This window comes from Poecilia formosa, unplaced genomic scaffold (assembly GCF_000485575.1).
Source record: "Poecilia formosa unplaced genomic scaffold, Poecilia_formosa-5.1.2 Scaffold183, whole genome shotgun sequence".
NCBI classification, from domain to species: Eukaryota; Metazoa; Chordata; class Actinopteri; order Cyprinodontiformes; family Poeciliidae; genus Poecilia; species Poecilia formosa.
The window spans coordinates 815,042-836,773 of NW_006800122.1; the positions used below are offsets into that span (position 1 = coordinate 815,042).

The 21,732-nt window shown below is 42.0% G+C and overlaps 1 protein-coding gene across 7 annotated transcripts; it reads right to left on the reverse strand.

Moving 5' to 3' along the window:
• Nucleotides 1-94: 94 nt before the first annotated feature.
• On the reverse strand, nt 95-21,183 carry LOC103147469 (catenin delta-1). Of its 7 annotated transcripts, XM_016678436.1 has the most exons (22): nt 20,868-21,183; nt 15,514-15,639; nt 13,728-13,891; nt 11,420-11,488; nt 10,729-10,848; nt 10,387-10,643; nt 9,024-9,299; nt 8,684-8,924; nt 8,355-8,577; nt 7,665-7,851; nt 7,470-7,587; nt 7,202-7,355; nt 6,969-6,986; nt 6,616-6,684; nt 5,715-5,842; nt 5,458-5,608; nt 5,169-5,361; nt 3,977-4,185; nt 3,814-3,855; nt 3,652-3,719; nt 3,430-3,484; nt 95-1,673 (listed from the first exon to the last, which is right to left on the reverse strand). In XM_016678436.1, the coding sequence occupies exons 3-22, from the start codon at nt 13,884-13,886 to the stop codon at nt 1,615-1,617; spliced, it is 2,796 nt and encodes a 931-aa protein (XP_016533922.1). In that variant the 5' UTR covers nt 13,887-13,891; nt 15,514-15,639; nt 20,868-21,183; the 3' UTR covers nt 95-1,614. The 7 variants fall into 7 exon arrangements, with proteins under 7 accessions (XP_016533922.1, XP_016533925.1, XP_016533926.1 ...); XM_016678439.1 differs by lacking the exon at nt 13,728-13,891 and having other exon boundaries at nt 20,868-21,181; XM_016678440.1 differs by lacking the exons at nt 13,728-13,891; nt 15,514-15,639 and having other exon boundaries at nt 20,868-21,181.
• Nucleotides 21,184-21,732: the final 549 nt, after the last annotated feature.

The window sequence follows — 21,732 nt, forward strand, 5'->3', positions numbered from 1 at the left end:
TGTTTTAATAGGACTTACTTTTATAAAAGCTTTGACATCTCATGGTGCCGCTTAGTTGATAACTCGGAGAAAGCACGACACAGATGGCAAAAACTTGTCTAAGAAAAAATCTTTATTTATAAAAAAAACAAACAGTATTACCAGTTACATACTTCACTGAAAAAGCAACTGCTCAGAGCCAAGGCAGGTGTATGGTACGTCATAATTTTACATGGATAGGCAACAGTACAAATATACTATATGTGTGAAGAGATTAAGAAAAAAAAAAAACTAAAAGATTGGTCTCTTTTGCTTTTAAAAACATAACAGTGAAAGTTGAATTGAAAAGAAAAATTGCATAATGCTCTCACCCACATACAAACCCCCAAAAACAAAAACGCACACTGGACACAAAATACAAAACAAACGGGTCAGACCAAAATTTAAATTATAGAGCATCTCTCCCAAAGCTGCAGGAAAACTCGAGTCTCCTCTGAGTAACAAAAGCCTCTGAAATTCATATTCCAGTCGACGCAAAACGGATTTAGAGGTGAAGGTCCAAATGGGCTACATGGCAGACTCTTATTTGAAAAGTCAGAGAAAGTTCACCTGATTTTTTTTTTTTCTTTTTAAGTATTGAGACAGGATTAGTGGTTAAACGTGTAGTAGTGTTTGTCACAGCTTCACATCTCAGTACCAGGTTTGACACGTTGTACTGGACGAGTCTGCTAAATCCAGGCAGAAATAAAACGAAACAAGCAGCTCAAAACTTATTTTCTACTTGGGGGGGAAGAACAGAAACAAACTTATAAAATGAAATAAAAACAGAAAAAAAGAGGCAGCAGGAACATAAGACGGTTAAAAAATAAAACAGAGGACAATCAGACAAAAACAATTAAACGTGTCTGGTCCGTGCAAGCAAAGACATTACTCAATAATAGTAAAAAAAACAAAAAAACAAAAAAAAAAGGGTTCATAATCATTTTGACACAAGAAACGCGCGCGCACACACACGGCCACAGGTTTAGCATTTTGACAAATATACAGGTCTGTGCTCATCCCAACAGAGAGAAAATAACTCTAGACAGGAAAATAACTCCTATATAAACATTCTCCATCTACAGGGCGGCCTGTGGGTGCAGCCAGCCTCCCAGCATTCCCAGGAAAGGGACAATTTAAATTAATGCGCCAAAACCAATGCAGTCATCCTGTTTCGCCTATGTACACTATATTCCCCTACACACACGGCTAAAGACAGATCCATCGTTCGGATGCAGGGGCTGGCAGCAACATACTGAGCATGATTATCTGTTTACTTAGTAGCGAGAAAAAGAAATGGAGAAAAAAAAAAAAAAGGCAGGATGAAGGCTGCAGAATAAAATGATTGTCAACAAAGGTGATTGCCTTTACAGAAGACAACTATAATTTATAAACTGAATATATTTCTGCTGCTACAATTGAATGAAACAGGTGTGTGTGTGTGTGTGTGTGCTGTCTGTAACTGTTTTTCTGCAACACGACCACTTTCTTTGGATGCTGATCCTCATCTTCAGATCCCAGCTGTGTGGCGACAGAGAGGAGGGTTAGACCGAGGAAGAGGAGGAGACGGCGTCCAGGTCTGCCTCCTCGCTCTCCTCAGTAGCAGTGGTAGGGCAGCGACGGCCCGGTCTGGGTGATGCACACTATGAGTTTTTCTGTAGAAACAAGCAGCGAAACACGCACATTAAAAACCACTGGGAAAATAAAAAGGCATTTATGAACAACAACAACAACAAAGATACGACATGGCAGCTGCACACTGGTGCCGTCACAACTTTTAAAAATAAATCGTGTTTAATTGAAGCTGATAAAGAAAACTTACTTTGATGAGAACGATTTTGGCACACGTTAAACTTAATACTCGACAAGACTTCAGTGATTTAACACGTAGTTTGCATCAGTTAAACGTCTTTGCACAATAAAGGCAAACCGAGTGGATTACAATGTTTTCTGTGACGACTAATCAGATATAGCAATGGTTGTTTAAAAGGTTAAGTTGGGCAGACTGAACAGGCGACGACGCGGCTGACTGATGGTTTGGGTGCCAAAGTATTAATCATTTACCTTTTTGAAATGTTTCAGTATTTCATTTATTTGTTTAGCGTGTGAACTTTGATCAGTTTCAACACAACAATTATTTTTATTTTTGTAAAGAAAAGCACTTTATTCCGTAGAAATTCAGATGTTTTTTTTATTCATCTTTAAGATAAAGAGTAACACAGGGAAACGTCTTTAAGCTTCACGCTTTCAGACAGTTTTCATTGTAATTTAGATTTGAGAAAAAAGGTGATCGATTGTATAAATGTACAAAATGAAATTAAAGAGGAAATTGTGACATTTTAAAGACTTTAAGGCTTGAATTAAGACCAACTAAAACATTTAACTTTTTTAAACCATCAACACTTCTGTGATGGTTTATACATGAAGTGGTGAATCCTGCGACTTGACTCATTATTCACACAAAGGTGTGACAAAAAAAAACCCTCCATCACCAATCTGTGCTTGTGTACTACAAGAATAAAAGGCAAAAAGAGATTCAGAAGACATTAACTTTTCTCTATGCTTTTTAAAATGACCTGCGATGACAAAATTTTAATTTTTCTGAATTTGTAACCACTTCTTTTAGAAAATGCCTGTAAAATAACCTCAAAATCATCCCTGATGGTTTAGTGTCACAGATCATGAATATATATAAAAAAAAGGTTCTGATCCAAATACTTGCAAGTGGTGTTTGCCCTAAATATGCGTTTTCTAAAGTGGTGCCAAAAAATAAAATCAGACAAGTTAAATCTTCTTATAGGCTGGGACAACGGGTGCAGTTTCAAGGATAACCACCAGGGTGTGCTCATAGACACCAAAGCAAATCAACAGGATAATCTCTCAGATTAATTAAAGGAATAATCTGACCATAAAAAAAAGAAAAAAATATATATATAGCCTTTTCAGTTAGTAATATTTCTATTTGTGTCATGTAATTATACATATTTTTACTCCTATTCTACATTTTGAGATTGATTAAATTTGAGAAAGCAAAAATCATTTACGACCGTAAAAAAAAATAAAAATATTGTGACAACACCACTGAGCCCTCGTTCTAGCAGTTAAACTTGTATTATCCAGAGTTAGTAACCTGAAGAAACAACGCACAAGGACCAGCTCAGGGGCAAACTACAGCAATATGTACAGCACAGAACATCGGGGGTGGGGGGGCGTCACAGATCTAAACATGACCACAATAAACCTCCACTTCTGTTCCAGCACACCACCATGGATCTACACCAGTTTATTCGAGGGTCTGAAGTAATAAGAGACAAAATAAGCTCAGAGTAAACATGCAGGATTAGAGGTCTGTTGGACATACCATGCTGTTACATGCAGAGGGGGGGGAACAGGGGAGGGTACGGGGCTAACCATCGTAGGAGTCCAACAGAGGCAGGGAGCCCTTTCTGCCCCCATACACCCCTCGCTGAGTGACAGAGGAAGAGAGAGAAAGAAGGTGGACAGGAAGTGACTGTGAGAAGTGTCAGTGAGTTACATTAAAAAGGTCACAGCGAGGAAATGTTGAACGCGGTGCATCAGGTTAGGGATTAGTTCAGTTAAATCAGGAAACTGTTTTTTTTTTTTTTAAAGTACCGGTAAAGTGTCTGTGGTTTCGTCCAGAGTGTGTCTCCTCTCCTTCTGATCCAGTGTAGAGTAGGAATCTGAGGGATGATCAAATAAAAACCCGATCAGCACAGTCAGAGTGACTTTAATACTAATTCACAAAAACAGAGAAGAAGAAATTAATATGCTAACCAGGGCCAAGATCATTCAAGGGAATTAGATCCCTCTTGTCTCCTAAAAATAAGCAGAAGTGGAAAAATAACCTTAAAAATATACAACATACATTTGAGTTTACAGACTTTAATTTCAAGAAACGCCCGTATTCAGGCTCAAGAGGCAGAAATGATGTCCGTACCTCTGTCCAGTAGCGGCGTGGTGCTGTCCTCGTAGGTGCCGTTCGCTCTGGTGCTCGGTCCGTTGGTGGTGGTGGTGTTTGGGTTCAGGTTCACTGTGAAGTCCGTCTTCTTCCAGCCGTCCTTCTCCAGCGGCCGGCGCAGCTCTTTGTGAGCCCAGACGAGCTGCAGCACCTGAGCCGCTCCTCGCACCTCGCGGTCGGTGCGGCTGCTGGAAGAAACCCGAATAAGCGCCCGAATTAAAGACGTGTTCAGCTCAGACCGTCAAGACGGTTTATTGCATAAACTGAGGGAGATGTTGAACTTTAAAGAACAAGCAGCGACTCGATTCTGGTTTAAAAGTGGGACAGTTTCCTAATTTAAACTTGCGAGCCGTGCTACATTTTCGACTCGTAACTTTAATGTCAAACATTGGAAAAGCCTGTTTAATATCAAGCTACTGATCAGATTAAATATTGTTGCTGCGTTCAACACAGTTTGGTTTGAGATTTCAGACACAATTTGTCGATTCTTGACCTACGGAAAGCAGGTCTACAAAAGTTACTTTGATTTTTTTTGGTTTTTTTTGTTCTATAGAGAAAAAAAAAGTCTTAAAATTTGTCTCATTTCCAAGTTCTTAATCGCAAGGTGAGTTTATCAGCTGGTGTCCTACAGCGCCCTGTGCTTCGTTTGTTTGCTTTCAGTATGTATATTTATGATTTGCCCTCCATAATACTTGAAAATATGAAAGTATTTCGACTCATGCAAACAAAGTTGCAGGCCTGTGTGAAGGCTGTGCGTCAAAGCTGCATCCTGGCTCGACTCAATTTGTTACCAGCTTCCCCTCTAAAATCCACGCAAAAGATTTCAATCTTGACACTTTTATCTCGGGAGAAAGCCCGGCTGTTATCGCAAACATTTTAAGTTTCTTTTGAGCTAAACATTTTTTAACTTGGCACCATGCCAATTTGAGAATACTTAACAATTTAAGCCATGCAAGTCAGTAAATCTCATCATTCCCTTTTGCACTTTAGTTTTTCCAAGAATAGAGACAAAGCAGTCATTAAAATATTCCTAACTAAAAGAAAAAAAGTGTACACTTTCAAAACTTTTTTTAATTTCTACACACTATACAAACAGCATTTTTTCTACAAGGATTCTCTCTCTCATAATATCCCCACACGGTTTATAAATCTGTAATCCTGAAACACTTACCCATCTTTGCTGATGAGCACCAGCCTCTCAATGCCAGATGCGATTCTCAGTTTCTTTGCCGCCTCCACGTTGTTGCCGAGCACCTCAGCGAGCGTGCTCAGTACCGACACCATGGTTTCCTCCGACAGATTGCACCTAGGCTGGTTCTGGCCTCCGGGCAGGACAGCCACCAGGTGAGGCAGAGCGTGCTCGCCTACGTGAGAAAAGACACGAGTCAGCATTCCTTCATTTTCGCGGCGCAGGCGAACGTCAAGACGTGTTTTTCAGTAAACAAAGAAGATGGTCTTACCCAGGAGCTCACTGTTGCGGTTGTCGATGGCGAGGTTCCTCAGGGCTCCAGACATTGCCCGAACAACACGATCGTTACTATGGGAGAGCAGTTCTGTCACGATGGGGAGGCCCTTTTCCAGACGCACCATGGCTCTGATGTACCGACCAAACTGGACACACACACACACACACACACACACACACCATCATTATCATCATCATCTGCTGAAGCAAAGCTTTCCAGAGGCTTCAGTTGTTGAAGCATCTGATACTTACGGTCCATCGTCCGGCACACAGGTTCTGGATGGCGCCGGCCGCCGCCTCCAGCACTGAGGGGTTCTTGCTCTCTTTGAGCAGAGAAGTGTAAACGCGGACCACCTCCGGCTGGTACAGCAGCTCGTAACCTGATGTCAACAAAACCATGAACAGAGCTTGATGAACCTTTAGTTCCATTCGAGGTCGGTCGCAGTAGCTCAGACAGCATTGTGGGTCAGACAGATTCCCGACTGGCCTTTAACCTAAAAGCAATGCTGCGTTCCAGCTACCCGGGAAGTTAAAACTCAGGGCCGGGTTTGACGTCAGACTCGAGGAAACGGCGTCGCAGTTAAGTCACATGCATCAGACTCGAGGTCCAGGGGCCAAACCCGGCCCGCCGGATAACTGCGGGCTGCCGCATAAATAGAGCAGTTGTGTGCTTAACTTAATAAAATAATAATAAAAAAAAACAAATGCAATTTTTATCTATTGGTTTATTTTATGACCAACTCTGGGCACTTGAGATTTACCTCAGATGCTTTAAAAGGTACTTTTAACTGCTGAGGCACACAAAGAAATTAAACTCAAGCTAAACCTTTCATAAAATTAGAGCATTCATCACTTTACTGTCAAAATGACAGCAGCCTGTGGTCACAAGTATGAAGTATTATAGAAAATTTAGAGATAATCAAATTCATTTGATTAAATTTACTGATCTAGATTTGTTTCCCCAACCTTTGAACATGAAATTTGAGAACTTCTGGTTTAAAAGTTAAAAAGGTTTTTAAATGTCATTCAATAAAACAAAACCCAACATTTCCAGACTGAAATGAAGATAAATACAAACATGTCTGCATATTCAAACTCTTGAGCTTGTTAAGCAAACAGATGTTCAGCATAAAAACAAAGCTACTGGTCATACCTTGGGCAGGCGTCGTCCTCTTTGGAAAATCGTAAGACTCTGGACTTCCATCATCCCCATCCTTCTTTGCTGCAAATAAAAATACATTTTTTTAAAAATAAAATTCAAAATTGGAGAAAGGATCAAATAAATATTCCCATGCAGGCAAAGTGATTTTTATGTGTTCTACTTCTAGAAACGACACCCAGTGACGAAAGCGCCGTGGGCATGCAGCGTCGTTTCAGTGGCGAATGTTTCATGCCCGTGTGACACGAGGAAACGGCCTTCGTCTCTCACTGATGTTTGTTTAGCGTTAGTGAAATGGGTGATGGCAGCAGCTCTTCAAGCATTCAACACCAAGAGGAAAATCTTACCTTTGGAAAACCACTCATCTAAACACAGCGGAGAGACAGGAAGACGTGAAGGAGGGTGGGAAGACAGGAGGAGCAGGGGGAGGAGAAGGGAAACAGTGGCAGAGTGTGAAAAACAGCAACAGGTGCTTCCGCCACCAGCAAGCTCAAACCGACCAGCGACTGCCTGGCTTTCAAACAGCAGACGTCTCGGACGCAGAGGACATTTTGGACGTAAAAACTTGTCCGACACTGACCTTTGCCCTTTCGCGAACCAAAGCAGCCTCCCTTGTGGGCGGAGGCGGGGCCATGGTTGAGCGGAGTCTGCTCTTTGTAATTTTCGCAGCCGGGGATTTCGTGGTGAACCTGATAGGACAGATTCCTCAGAAGGCAGACGCAATTCTCTACCAGCTGCAGCAACATCGAGAGACAAAAGTTAATGTGATAAAAAAAAAAAAAAAAGAACGTAGGGATTAAAGATGCGTAGATGGAAAAATGTGCAGATTCCAGTCAAATAATAAAAACCTTATTATCCACGTCTTTGTGGTTGAGTTGTGACTGGACAATGTACATGAGCGAATCCACCAGCCCTGTGCATTCCCTCAGCTTTCGTCGGGCCTCGCTCCGTTCTGAGCTGACATTCCTGATGAAGGAGGTGGAAAAGTTAAGGACATAATTTCACGTTCTCCCTCTCAATTCTCTCCGCTTTCCGTCCAATACCTAAGGCAGCCAGCAGTGTTGGTCAAGGCCGTATCCCACTCCAAATGTCGTGGTTTGGAGCTCTCCTCGCCTCCGCCTTTCTCCCAGCCCGAGTGAGGAACAATCACCTCGTCGGCGAGAGCGTGCAGAGCGTGGTCCACTATCTCCATCTTCACCGAATCATGGGAGGAGAGGTTCCACAAGGTGCCTGTCGCAAAATTACAGCGTATTTTAGGTTTGTTGTGTGGGTCTAAATGTAAGAAAACTAAGCAGATTGTGTGGAACAGCAAGGCCTCTCACATCGATTGCTTTGGTAAGACTGATTTGTAGATTATGTGTGGATAAAAAGTGTCATGTAAAAAATAAAAAATTCTTGTAAAAAAAAAAAAAATAATAATTAACCCTTATATTGTGTTGCAGAGTAGATTTGAATTCAATGTCCAAATAACCTGAAGCTATAAAACATGCTTGTCAAACAAGATGGCGGCCGTGGGCATCCTGACATCCCTCTGCAAACAAAGAACTGCTTTTGGGGGAAGAAAAAAAAAAAAAAAAAAAAAAAACAGATTTGCCAAAAGTTACATCTCTAAAAACCAAAACTTTGACCAGTAGAATCAAGTTATCGCTCAGCTCTAAAAGGAAAAGGAGCAAACAAACACAGAACAAAATAAAACAGGTTAGTTAAACCAAGAATCCAGAGAGAGGTCAGACCTGTGATCGTGTCAGTGAGGTCCTGGTCGTGGGTTTTCCTCAGCAGCCTGACCAGGGCAGTAACTCCATCACAGTTTTTGATGGCGATCTTGTTGTCTGCGTCTCGTCCGTATGAAATGTTCTTCAGAGCGCCGCAGGCTGAATGATGAACCTCCTTACTGGGATGATCCAACATCGACACCAAGGCTGGAATGCCTTTGAGGCGGCGCACTTCCGACTTCACCTAAAAGCAGGTAGAAACCTTATGTAAAAACCTGAATATTAAGCAACAAAAGCTGAAATACTGGATCGTGAATAATTATTGTTCATGGAACTGAGGAATATTCCACCTTATCATTTTTGAAAGTGAGATGCTGAAGGTAAGCAGCGGCGTTGGCCTTGACAGGATCCAGACGGTAATTCAGCATGGCGATCACCTCTGGTAGATCTGGCTGCCTCCATGAAGTGGGAGGGCCCTTTCTCAGCGTGCTTTCCAGGGAAGCCATGCTACCCCTCTCCAGCGTCATGGGAACCGCCCATGCATAAGCGTCGACTCCTCCCACGTCACTGTCCAAAGTGTCTTCGCAACTTCTGCAGGTTTCAGGAAGACAGAGCAATATTTGTCAAGAGCATCCTGAAGCTGGGACTTCAAGAAATTATCCAACAAAGAGCAGAACTTTGCCGTTATACCTGAGTCTGCGTCTGTCTATTCCAGGACCCGGGCCGAGGCGGGGCATTGTACCGTAGCCTCCAGGGTGCATGGGTGGAGGCCCCATGCCGTAGTCGTCATACCCCATGCTGCGCTGGTCATCCTCCAGTCCGTAGTGGCCGTGGCCATACCTCATCTCCAACGCTGACCCCAGCGCCCTCATGCGACTCACCTGGGGCTGCGCCGCGTACGGGTCCAGCTGCTGGCGGCTGGGGGCCCTGTAGCCAGAGTCCAGAGTTCTGTAGCCATCGACAGGCCTGCGAGGATAGGAGGAGAATCATGGAGAGCAAAATCTGTGAAATGCTTCCCTCCAGCTGACCCAAACACTGCAGAATAAACGCCGTTACAAGAATAGTTCAGGATTTTTGAATTGAGGTTTAAGTTAAAGGGTTAGAAGCAGATTACTGCAAAAACATCAAATATTACCACTAGATTCTAGTGCAAATACCTTGGTACACTTGAAACAAGACAGAACTAATTCACAAGTCATTTTCAGCAAGTAGTGGGAGCTTGTTTAAGTCAATAATTCTTTAATATTGGTAAAAAGTTCTAGCTATAAATGAGATAATCTGCCAACATTTTAACTTGTCACGTAGGAAAAATGTCTTGTTCCACTAGCACATTGTTTCACTTATAATTAGCACTCTCATCAATATTAAAAATAATTGACTTAAACAAGCTCCCACTTCTTTCTGAAAAGTTACTTGGAAGTTAGTTTTGTCTTCTTTCAAATGTAGCAAGATATTTTTAGTATAAATCCAGATAAGATGCTTTCATCTTATCTGTGTGGCAAACATCTGAGGTGTTTGGTAGAAGAGAAAAGCACATTTCAGAGGTCTTAACTTTGTAAAAACACCACAGTGGTTCATGTGAACGGTAAAACAGTTTCACATTTACTTTGGGCACAACAGTGGCATAAAGTGGTTGGCCACATTCGAGCTTCCTGTATGAAGTGTACAGAAAACAGGACATGTAAAGTGTTCTCGGTTCTCAGTCCTGTTTACAAGCTTCTGGCTGATTATTAACATGTAAAGAAAACAAAAAGGAAGTAACAAGTTCAATAATTCAACCATGGCACTGGTTAAATGCAAGTAGCGTAATGGAACCGACCTAGAATAGAACAAACATAAAAATAAATCAGCAGAGGCACGCAAGCCTTTCATTAGCATCCACCAGTGGTTTTGCATTCATCTTGAAACTTAAACATTTCTGCAGAGGATGCTCTGTTCCAAAAAAAAAAAAAAACAAAAAAACAGTGTAGAGTTCCTGTAACAAATCCGATACATGAAGCAGAAATTGAAGTTCTGCGTTTGTACTTCCTCCGAGATGCTTGTGTTTCCGTACCTGTAGCGCTCGTCCATGTGCGAGCCCCGGCTCAGGCTGGCGTATGCCTCCGACGGCGGAACTGACCGGTAGTCTTCGTAGCCGCCAACCGGAGCATAGTGATAATTTCGGGGTACCGTCGCGGTAGGGTAGTCCCCAACCCCAGAGGGCCTGTAAGGCCTGTCCAGTGTGGCGCTGTAGACCCCCATAGCAGGCGACAACAACCCATCCATGGACGACTGAGAGGGCGGGACCGTGCGCGAGACTGGTTTCTTCATCTGACACAGAGATGGCAAGACGCGTTAGTTTAGGAAAACGCTTTAAAAGATACAAAAACCATGGAAGCGTGAAACATCGATGTACCCCGTTATCTGTCCTCCGGGTGGTTCCTTCCTCAGAAAAGACAGAGTGCACTTCCTGGGATTCATCCTCAGGTGTATAGCCGTCATCAAGAGCTCCGTGTGCGGGGTCCACCATTCTGTACTGTAATGGCAACAGCAAACGTTAAACACAAAAACACAAAGAGATCAAATTAGTGCTGGAACAATTAACCAAATTCATTATGATTCACTGATTAGTGAATTAATCGTCAACTGGAATACGCAGACTTGCTAAAAGAACACTGTGATTATGCCAAAACTGTACAAATAATCTACATTTAGTACTTAAGATAAAAAAAAATGTTGGTAAATCTGTTCTACACTGAATTCAAGTGGCATAGTTTTAGCTTCACCTGGTTCAATTTCTGTTAAAAATATATTAGGCATCTTTCGCCATCCCATTTTTAATTAAAAAGAAAAATTAATACAGTATTTCTTTAGCTGCAGATACATGCTCTGCTACAACATTGCATTTTAGGCAAAAAAAAATATAGTTGGAAAAAAAATAACTGGCTTATTTGCGTCTTTCAATGAATTTGTAATATGAAAAAAAAAAAGGCTTAAGTGGTTAAATTAAAAATTTGTACACTATGACATTTTATCCAATTACCAAAACAATCAGTTACCTTAAATCAAGCATAAAATACAAAAAAAAACAAAACAAAAAAACAAACCTGCGTGCCGTTTATGTACGAGTCGGTCAGCTTCAGACGTTCTATGTCTGCATCCCCTAAACGCCCGTTCTAGGATGGAGAAGAAGAAGAACCGTCAACATCATATTAAAACACCACATATACATTAGTCGTCAAAAATATGTTGTTTTTTTTTTTTTTTTTAAGTAATCAGAGTTCCTCTTACTGCTGCTAAAGCCCAGTCAGGGCTGACCAACCTGTCCCTGCATGTTAATGGCTCAATGAATCAGCGCCAGACACACACACACACACACACACACTACAAAAAGGCGAACACTTTGGAATGCAGACAGACGCTCCTGCACTTCTCTTCCTCCTGCTCTGCTCGCTTACATAACCACCTCTTGCCACACATTCAAACTGTGACCAACATTCATTCTTAAGATAAACTCCCTGAAATACCAGTCATCAGATGAACACAGCATCGCTACACTGCTTTAGATATCTTTTCCAGCCATCACTCATCCGCCGAGTTAATATCAGTTTCTCTATGACAGTGATGGTGAGTCAGACGACGTTCTGACTCAGGTCACATTTATAATGCATCATACCAGATTAGGTGCTGTGTCTAACTAGGAGGAAGGCCTGTTATTTTAAATTAACAGGAAGGGAAGGCAGTGTTTTTATATCCAGCGGGGCGCACTTCCTCTGCAGGTCGTCATTTCTAGTCTACCGACCCCAATGAACTTTGTCCTGGTGGAAAAACTTCGGTTCACCACCATCAACACCGATGTTAAAAAAATGTCACATTTGTATACATACTACAATTTTTTTTCTATTGCTTGGAGCTTAGTCACGCGATTACAAAACAAACACCAGTTGGATTTTATTACCCGCCCAACAAATAATAAAAACACAGCTGAAAACAGCCTCCGAGATAAACAGACAGGCAAATTAAAATTAATACTACCACAAAAATCTGGACTGGAGTCTAAAAATATAAACTTCTCATATTTGCACATGAATGTTTAAAACCGGCTCCAATGAGCTGGGCAAGAAGCTTTGAAGTGGCAAAGACTTTTATCCAAATAAATTAAGATTTTTTTTTTTTATCCAAGAGTAAGAAAAAAATATTTAGTCTACATTTATTTTGTCCCTACCGGAAGAGCCTCTAAGGATTCAGGCAAGATTAAATCTGATGGTGAATAATCCGAAAGAACCCATTTAATCTCTGTAGATAAAAAAAACGCTCTCAATAATAAATTTTTAGCAAAGGTAACATTTGCTTTTCCTGTTTAAGTTTATCAAGACTTTACTAAAAAAAAATAATTAAATAATAATAAGTCAAGCTTCTGATGCATTCAAGGCAGCAGTAGATGCTTGTTTGTTAAAAAATCATGCAGACTTCAATAATTTATACTAAACAGTGTTTCAAGAGTAAAACAGAGAAAAATGCTTCTAAATTATACAATACTGTTTGGAAAAATTGGAACTTTATAAAAAAAAGGATAACGTTAAAAAAAAGCTGCAATAAATAGTAAAAAATATTGCTTTATCACTAGTTTCTTCCTTCAAAACAAAAGAGCAAATTCTGAACATCTATTAAAAAATTCTGACAACTCATATTTGCAAATTTCTTTTGTTGAGGCAATGATTTGAATAGTTTGAGACTATTTGAATAAACCAGCACAGCCAGCAAAAAGACTGGAGGGAGTTTATTCTACTCTACACTTTAAAATTGTATCAATAATAACAGTAAAAGCCAAACATTAAGAAGGCATTTAAGAAGCCTAAGAAAACAATAAAAACTTACTTTGGTATTACATTAACGGCACATTAAATCCCTTTTGGAGAAAAATGATTAATGCAGAGCTGGAATGACACAATACAGTTTCTAAACTAGTCTGTACTTCTTTGTATGGAAAACCAAGTGACATGCACGACCGTCAGATCCATTTCATCATGCAGAAAGGAAGGAGGAACATTTCTGAAATTCCAGAACAGGCAACAAAAGATGCTCATCAACATTAAAGGGAACATCCGGTGAGTGACAGAGTGCTGACAGAGTGACGGCCATCTCAAAAACGTCAGAGGAAGTATGAGGGCATGCAGCAATATCTGTAAACAAGGAGGAATTCACTGCAAAACACACAAAAGGCACAATCTGCAGAGTTTTGATGGAGAGGAGGTGGAGCCGAGGAGAGAGAGGGCAAGAATGACTGATGGAGGCTATCGAAGGACTAAAACTAAATTCACTGGATGGTGCAGATGAGGGGGGGGGGAGAAGGATCCATGATGCAGAAGATGGGAGAAATTGGGATGTTTTGGACTCTTTGTCGGGGCGTGTTACCTGTGTGAGAGGGAAGGGGTGACCCAGGGCCGTGGGGCTGGTGGCGGGGAGGCCAACTCTCCTCCTCTCCTCCTCCAGAGCCCGGGTCAGCTGTTCAAACTGCACCTCCTGCTCCCTGACTGACTCCAGCAGAGCCGCTGCGTTCTCACACTGCTCCATACACACTGAACAGCCCCAAGGGGTGAGAGTGGGGGCGTTACAGACAGCCATACAGATGCAAACACAGCAGCACACAGGGAGGGGTTTTTAAAAGTAAAACCTGGCACTCCAGAACAACAGGGAGCTACATCTGACTCCACAGGATCTACAGGAGGTTTGGTGCTGAAAACAAGAGAGTTACTCTTTTCTGTCCAGTTTCAGCTGAAAAACCATCTGCAATGACTCAGAATTAGGCATCATCTTAGACACCTGTTGGCATCAAGGTTGCACAAGAGCTGGTCTTGCTTTTACCTCAACTATAAAAGAACATTAGTCACAACCGTGAAGGTATGACATCTGAAACCTGCATAAAAAAAAAAAATCCCCTAGACTACAGTGGATTATTATGTTATTCCTTTGATAAGGTCGGGTCTGACTTCAAAGTTACTCCCCACTTCTTTACACGACTTTCATCCGACCTGTGGAAGCAAAAATAATGAAACTCCAGGGTTTTACGCTGCAGCAGGAAACGGTTCAGATGTAATGCCAAACCAACGGCAGCAAGTGATATCGAAACCAGACCATTTACAATATTAGATTAAAATAGATCAAACTATAAAAAAATGTTCACACGCGTGCAATAAGATTCTTGAAATAAATGCTATAAAAAAAAAAAATTAAAAAAAACTGTTAATTGAAAAATGTTTCCTTTGTTAAAAGCTCCAGTTTCAATGAGGCCATTTTTGGTAAGCACTGAAGAAAATACATGCAGCTCTCTTATTAATGCAGTTTGGTTTCAAAGCAACCAACTAAAGCCACATGTGTGAAGAAGTTGATGGTAAATTGCTGCATGAGAACAAAACCTGACCAACATGTCATCTAATGTCAGCTTGTTAGTCAAAACGTATAAACGTAAATGTACATTTTTAGACATTCATCTTCAGTGCATCAGAATTAAAATCTTAAAACATTACTGAAAAGTAATTCAGCTGCAGTAGGACTAACTCGGGCTTTTCTGTTTTAAATAGAACCAAATAGATAATCTTTTGCATTTTTCTGCAAACGTCTATAGCAAACGTCTTCATTAAAATACCGCAAGAAAGCGGTATTTTAATGAAGGTTAAAATAAGTCAAGGCATCAAACCGGTGTCAGAGTTGTGTGGGGGAGCGATAAGAGAAAGTCGGATGCTTCAATGTTCCAGTTAATGCACCAAATATAAATAATGCAATATGTTGATTTGTCAGTGTCATGGTTGGCTTCTGCATCCAGATCGATAAACGAGCTTCATGCACAAATGGAGGAGTCACTTTAGGCTTCTGACTGCCTTAAGTTGCCACATTAGCAGTCATGTCAAGACAAGGCTTCATTTTACGGGAAACTGCACGATGGAAACCGATTATAGGCCGTTACTTTTTGTCATTTCAGCATTGTTAGAGTCATTGCCCTTTTAATTCAAACACCACTTAAATTGACTTTGATAAAGAAACGGCATAAAACTTCAGCAGGAAGTTAAGCGTCAAATCGAAAGGAGAAGTGTTCATTTCTCACTTTGGCTTAAACACAAATACAAACAAGAAGTTCACATTTCTCACTGAAGTTTAAGCAAACAAAGCGTCTAAAAGCTCAGCGAAAATCCCGGATACACACCTTCACCTGTGGGCGTGGTTTGGTAGAAGAGGTGAGAGGTCACGCTGCGCTCAGAGATGGGGCTCTAGTTGGACATGTGGAGAAGGCCTCTTCAACGTCCAAGCAAAAAACAAACGGGGAGACGAACTACAGAGAAGGACAGAGAGGTGGAGGGGAAAGAACAGCAGAGACAGTGAGGGAGAAATGTTTTCAGTAAATATCCCCAAGTCTGAAAAACGGCAACATGGCGAGTAAAAGGCGAACACGCGTGTCAACAGAGCTGTGTTTGCAGAGTGAGTGGAAGAGGCAGAGACAGATGCACAGTAGCCCCAGCCTTCAGACACACCCTGTATTTACCCAACATTTGGCCTGCGTACGGCAGCCCGCTGTGGGAAGCTGACCGACCTGCAGGTTGCTCTTAGCCACAGAACATTTCACAGTCAGCAGAAACGAGAAAATGTGTCTCAGATCGAAACGGCCACAGAGAGCTCAGGTTTCCGTCTCAGGTGGAATCGCATTTTAAATGTGAAAAACGCCAACCTGATGCTGCTGTTTTCTCAACTAAGCTGCTCTTTATCCCCCCCCCCGCCCCATCCAAACTTCCGCGTTACGTTGGCTCACAGGGAGACATTGTTATATCAGTGTTAAACAAGTGGACCATGGAAACGGATGCCCTTATCTCCTAATCCACGCTTTGCTGCAGCAGCCATTGCCACACACCTGCCTGACCGGTTGGATGAGAGGGGCAGCGGCTCGATTTGTGTTTTTCTGGCTCGCTGCATCGGGTCAACAAGCACAGACGTATACCTCAGTGTCAAGAGTTTGGCCAACCAACTGGGACCCACATTTACACTTCAAGCAGCAGGTGCTCCTGGGTCTGACAGGTAAAGCACCAACAAGTGCAAACGGAGAGACAAGCGAGGCATAATGAGAGCGAGAGATGGCGAAGAGTGACTCACAGTTTCACCTTTATCAGATTGTGCAAGTCCCATCAGACTTTGTGATGCCCATGTAGAGATCCTAGTGGTTTCACCAGGAAGACTCCATGTGCTCCTGGGCATTTTTTAAAAATACAGTGATGTGACACGCTATTCCCAGCACGGGGTGTGGCAACCAGGGCGATTTAAAAACGAGAAGAAAGGAGGGCGGTCTAATGAGAAAAGGAGTGGCTTGGGTGAAATTTCCCAAGGAAAGAAAATCTGCAACAACCACTGGGAGCTGGATTTACATGCGGGATAGGAGCGACTGACAGAGACATGACGTCACAAACCCAACACTCGGAGTCATAGCCTCCTACCTGAACTAATAAACTGCTGCGCTGCTTCACACATGACCATATTTGGTAAGAGTCGGGAAAGGGCAGATTTTATCCACAACAGATAGGGCTTGTTGCTGTTCTACACTGCCCTAAGTAGACTCTCAGGTAGGAAAACAAAGGCAATGCAGGAGCAAACATGAGGATAAAAGAGCAGCGGAGATAATTGAGATAAGGTTGGGCTTGTTGAATAAAGGATAATGGCTAATCTTGCATTCCTGCCATTGTCTTGGGCCAATTCAACTTCACAGCCCACCCTCGTCTGCACTGAAAAGCAGTGTAACAGCGAGGGACAGTGGCTAATCATCATTTGGCTATCTCCGTTCACTTTGGTTGCATTTCAAGGCGACTTATTCGGTCGCTGTGACACAAGGAAAGAAAAAACTAAATATCTTATCGGCCACCCTTTCAACCATCCAGAAGCTCTCACTTCATACGCAAAGAAAAAGCAGCGTCCAGAGGATGAATAATACACCATGATTGTTATTTCTTAGGAAGCCTGGAGGGGGGAGTGTGATTTTGTAAGAGCGAGGAGTGTATGAGTGACTGGAGTTTAACCGCAGGCAGGAGGGAATTTGCAGCTGTCAGTCTGGGAGGCTGGTGGGAACAATGTGAAGTTTGTGCAACTGACAGAAAAGACAGCAATGTGAAAAGAGCCAGGGAGTAAAGATAACATCAGCGCACACATCTGAGCGGGCCTGTGTGTGTGTGTCCATGCGAGAACGGGGTTAAATTTGGTTCCTCTGTGGACTCGAACGGCTTCTGTCCACTCCCCACGCCTCTCGCAGCTGTTGGTTTTGGCCTTGAAAGTTAGAAGCGTGTTTCGCCAAACAATGAAAACAATCAATGTTGTCCCATAGCCGCTCCCTCCCCTTCCCTCTCGCGCCAGCTTCCTGAGAAACAGGATGTTATGGATTCGACATCGGAGATGGATCTTCAGCTCCCCGAAAAACAAATTCCACGACAGAGCCGCCACCTACAGGACCCTCGCCGATGGCCGCCGTTTTGGATCACGCTGCACCATTTGCCCCCATGACTACATTACACAAACGTAACCCACTTCCTATTTTTGCTAAAACAGTTCCCCCTCATTTTCACTTCCGCCTCTATGACCTTTATAAGGGAGACAAAAACAATGATTACACCAAAACCTGATTTGCATTCATTCTGTCCAAATAAAGTTTTCCAGCATACCCGCTAATTAATTAATTTATTCTTGGACTCCTTCACTCCTTACGTATAAAGAGACAATAAGTCTTAGATGTCTTACTTAGTCTAATGTTGGATCTGTGAATAGAAAAACCTTTGTTCAGTTACATTTCACAATGTAATTTTTATTACGTACCCTTTTACTCTCTACAATTAATTTTAGCAAGTTAATTTAAAGCTGTAAGCCCTAAATGCATTCCAAAAACATAATAAGCTTAATAATTCAGACATAAGCAAAACTCAATTTTATATATTTTATTAGACATCTAAATTTCTGATGTTTTTCCAACTATGGCATTCACATTAAACCAACTTCTGTGCTTACAGCACACAGACAACCTGATCATATCAACTTCTAAAGGTCATAAACTAGAAATGAATAATCATTTATGATTGCCTAAACATGGTGAAGTTCATAAAAGTAAGAATATTAATTGCAAGAAACCTTGGTCATTTTGTACCAGCAAAAGTTATTTCAGTTTATATCCATACTAACACTGGATGAATCCAACAGCATAATTTTTAATACAACAAGTCACATGTCCCCAAAAGTCCTGACAGTGCGTTCCAAACTTTGACGGGAACAAGAGGGCACAGAGGAAGGGGTCACGCTCGCTCGTTCAAAGCATGACAGAAGTAAAAGTTCAAAACGACAAGCACGTTGCCTCTGAGGTCAACAACATCTGATTGAACCCTGACACACCACGAGCCAGATATTCCCATCCGATTCTGCAGCCATCAGTCAGCATGACTCACTTAACCCTGTCAGAAGACATCTGTGATGATCATGCGCATGCGTAACCATCAATGAGTGCTTTGTCGACTTAATCAAACTCGAGTTATTGAAAGGAGCGCTCACACCTGCCGAAACAAGAGAGCCGCTCGCAGAAACGCACATCTGGTCGAGCGGTTTCAGCCGAACCGACGCCGCGGTTTGACGTCGAAGTCAGTGTGATGCTCAAGCCGAGCGAGACTTGTAATGGGATTGAAGCTTTACCCCACTAATCCACTTACCTCCTCACACATGCACATGTGAAGTTAACATGTACGCACATGTGCAGACGCCCTCCGGTATGGCTCTCTATGGATTAACCCGGAGTCGTTAAGAGAGCAGACACAATCACAGGCTACGTCCAGAGCATGTGTCAGCAATCAAACGGCGGCTTGGAGACAAGTCGCCAGGAGAGCCCGGCGTGTGGTGTTATTAGTGGCGGCACCAGAAGATCAACAACAAACCTGAGCCTGTTACACCTATAGTTCAAACGCCTACTATATAAACATCTACCAGGACAGACCTAAAGCTTAAATGGAAGTCTTTAATACCACAATCCAGTATACGTCTGCATGAAACCGGTGTTTACAAAGAGCAAAAAGGCTAGCTTACATATTCACACTCATGCCGACGGTTATCCACACCCATGCTTTTTTTTTTTCTTCTTCTTCCAGTAACAAAACAAGTTCACACAAGACCCACCCAACAGGTTCACTGATAATCTCAGGTTGTGTGACCGACCACCACCCACACAGAAGAATGGATTTCGCAAAGGCATTTCTTAACGTATACACAATCGTGCCTTAAATATTTACAGTCAGGTTTAGTCATCAACAAAAGGAGTAGCGGTGATGAAATATTAAAATAAGACACTATTGAGACTTTTCTATAGAAGCAATCAAATTCTCTTGATGCAGTGGTTCGTCATTATTGAAAAATGCTCATTTGTTTTGTCATAAAATCAATCAAGAAGAAAAAGCTCTTAACAATGAAAACTGATTAAAGCTCATAAATGTGCTTCATATTAATGCCTGTTTTATTCTGTGTGACTTTAGTAAAACATTTGATCAGTTTTTAAGACCTCCGAACCAATGATAGGGCAATTTGGCAACACATGAGAGGCAGACTAGAATGACTCAATCAGTTCATTTCTGTGGGGAAAGTAGCCAGTCTACTCAAGTGTTTACTAGTGCAACTTGATCAAGTCAATTCTTTTACTTTTTACGATGTCATCAACGAACACACAACTCAAATATGTTTTCCCCATGTACTTTGTATTCAGTAAAGTCCTCCAAGAAAACTCGGTAGCACACTGCCCAGCTGTGTTTCCATTGTCGGTGTACATTCGTCAGCAGTCAGTTTCATCTTTTTTTATTTCTCCCAAACGTGAAAATGATCAGCTGCGGCGTAAATAGGCCAGAAATGTGGAGCCAAAGTGAGAACCATCTCAAGTTAGGAGCAGCTAGCATTCCAATGATTTAGAAATCACAGATTATTTGGCAATATGGGTCAGCAGCAATGAAGAGGACGTCATCAAACAGGAAAATTACATTTTAAAAAAGACTAATTGTTTAGGAGTTGTACGTTTTACTCACGCTGGGTGCTTTGTAAACGCCACCGCCCCGCTAAATGAGATAAAAATCAGCTCTGTTGAGTTGAATGCTCGCTCAGCAGCAAAATGACCTGGATTGGCTGTCTTGCAACGTTAGCATCACAATAACCCACATAGCCCTCCGAGAGGGGAGCTAACGTTAGCATAGCAAACACATTATCCGCTAAATAATTTAAATGTAGCGGCCAAGCGGCGTTTACAGATAATCTATCCTGGCATTTACAGTCATACTCGTTGGTATTATATGGTCTTTTGACTCGCAGACTTCACTGAGGGATTAATCAGTTTGAACTTTTAGATTAGCATCGTTAGCTAACGTTAGCCACCGAGAGTCGTGCTCATCTGTCGAAAAAGCGACCACTCCTTGCCAACGCTGCAGTGCCCTCAAAATGTGCGAGTAACGGGAGGGGGGCACGAAAAGCGCAAATCACAACCAAACATCTGGGAATAATTATGGATTCACTCACCTGCTGAGGGAATACCAGCCCCGACCCCTTCCAGACTACTCCGTTTTTAGTGTTTTCTGCTCTCTCTCCCTCTCTCTCTCTCCCCCTCCTTCCCTGTCCTGTGGGTCAGCCTTGTGGAAAACCAAGCGACATCAGAGTTTTCTACCAAACGGAGGGCGGGATTTAAAAGGCTTTACGGTAAACACGTCGCACTCAGAATGTGTCGTACAAGTGTGTATAGTCACTGCGAACAGTTTACCAAGCTACGATTAAACTCTCTTGATCAAACACACATCTCCTTGTGTGACCAGGTTGGTTATTGCAACTGTGAAAAAGGGGATTTAAATTCCGTTTGCAGTGCCGCCTCCAGTCTCCTCCCATGTATTTCCGCCTCTGAACACACACTGATGTCATTTCATTGATTGCCCAAGAACAATGGTCACGAAAGGGGAAGCTTGGATGCACTCCATGGGGGAAGTAGCAGCATTCCACATCAACACGAGAAAATGGTTGGCACATAAAAACAACGCGACAAGTGACTGTTCGCTTCTGTGTATGACTCACTGAGCATTTCTTGATGACTATATTAGGCATTTCCTGATTTGCTTAAATGAAATCTGCTTGTTTTACTTTTTTAAAATAATTATAATTTTTAAAGTTCATACATTTTGTTTTTGCTTTATGAACATAAATCTGAAAAGTCTGGCAATATATTTGTATTAAATCCCATTTACTTTGATGTCCCTAAATAAAGTGAAACAACACGCCTTTACAAGAAACCTAATTCTCCTGGTATGAAGGTTTGCCTTCCAGGAGGGTGACACAAACATACAACCTGAGCTTCAATGGCATGGCTGAAATCTAAGAATATTCAAATTGAATATTA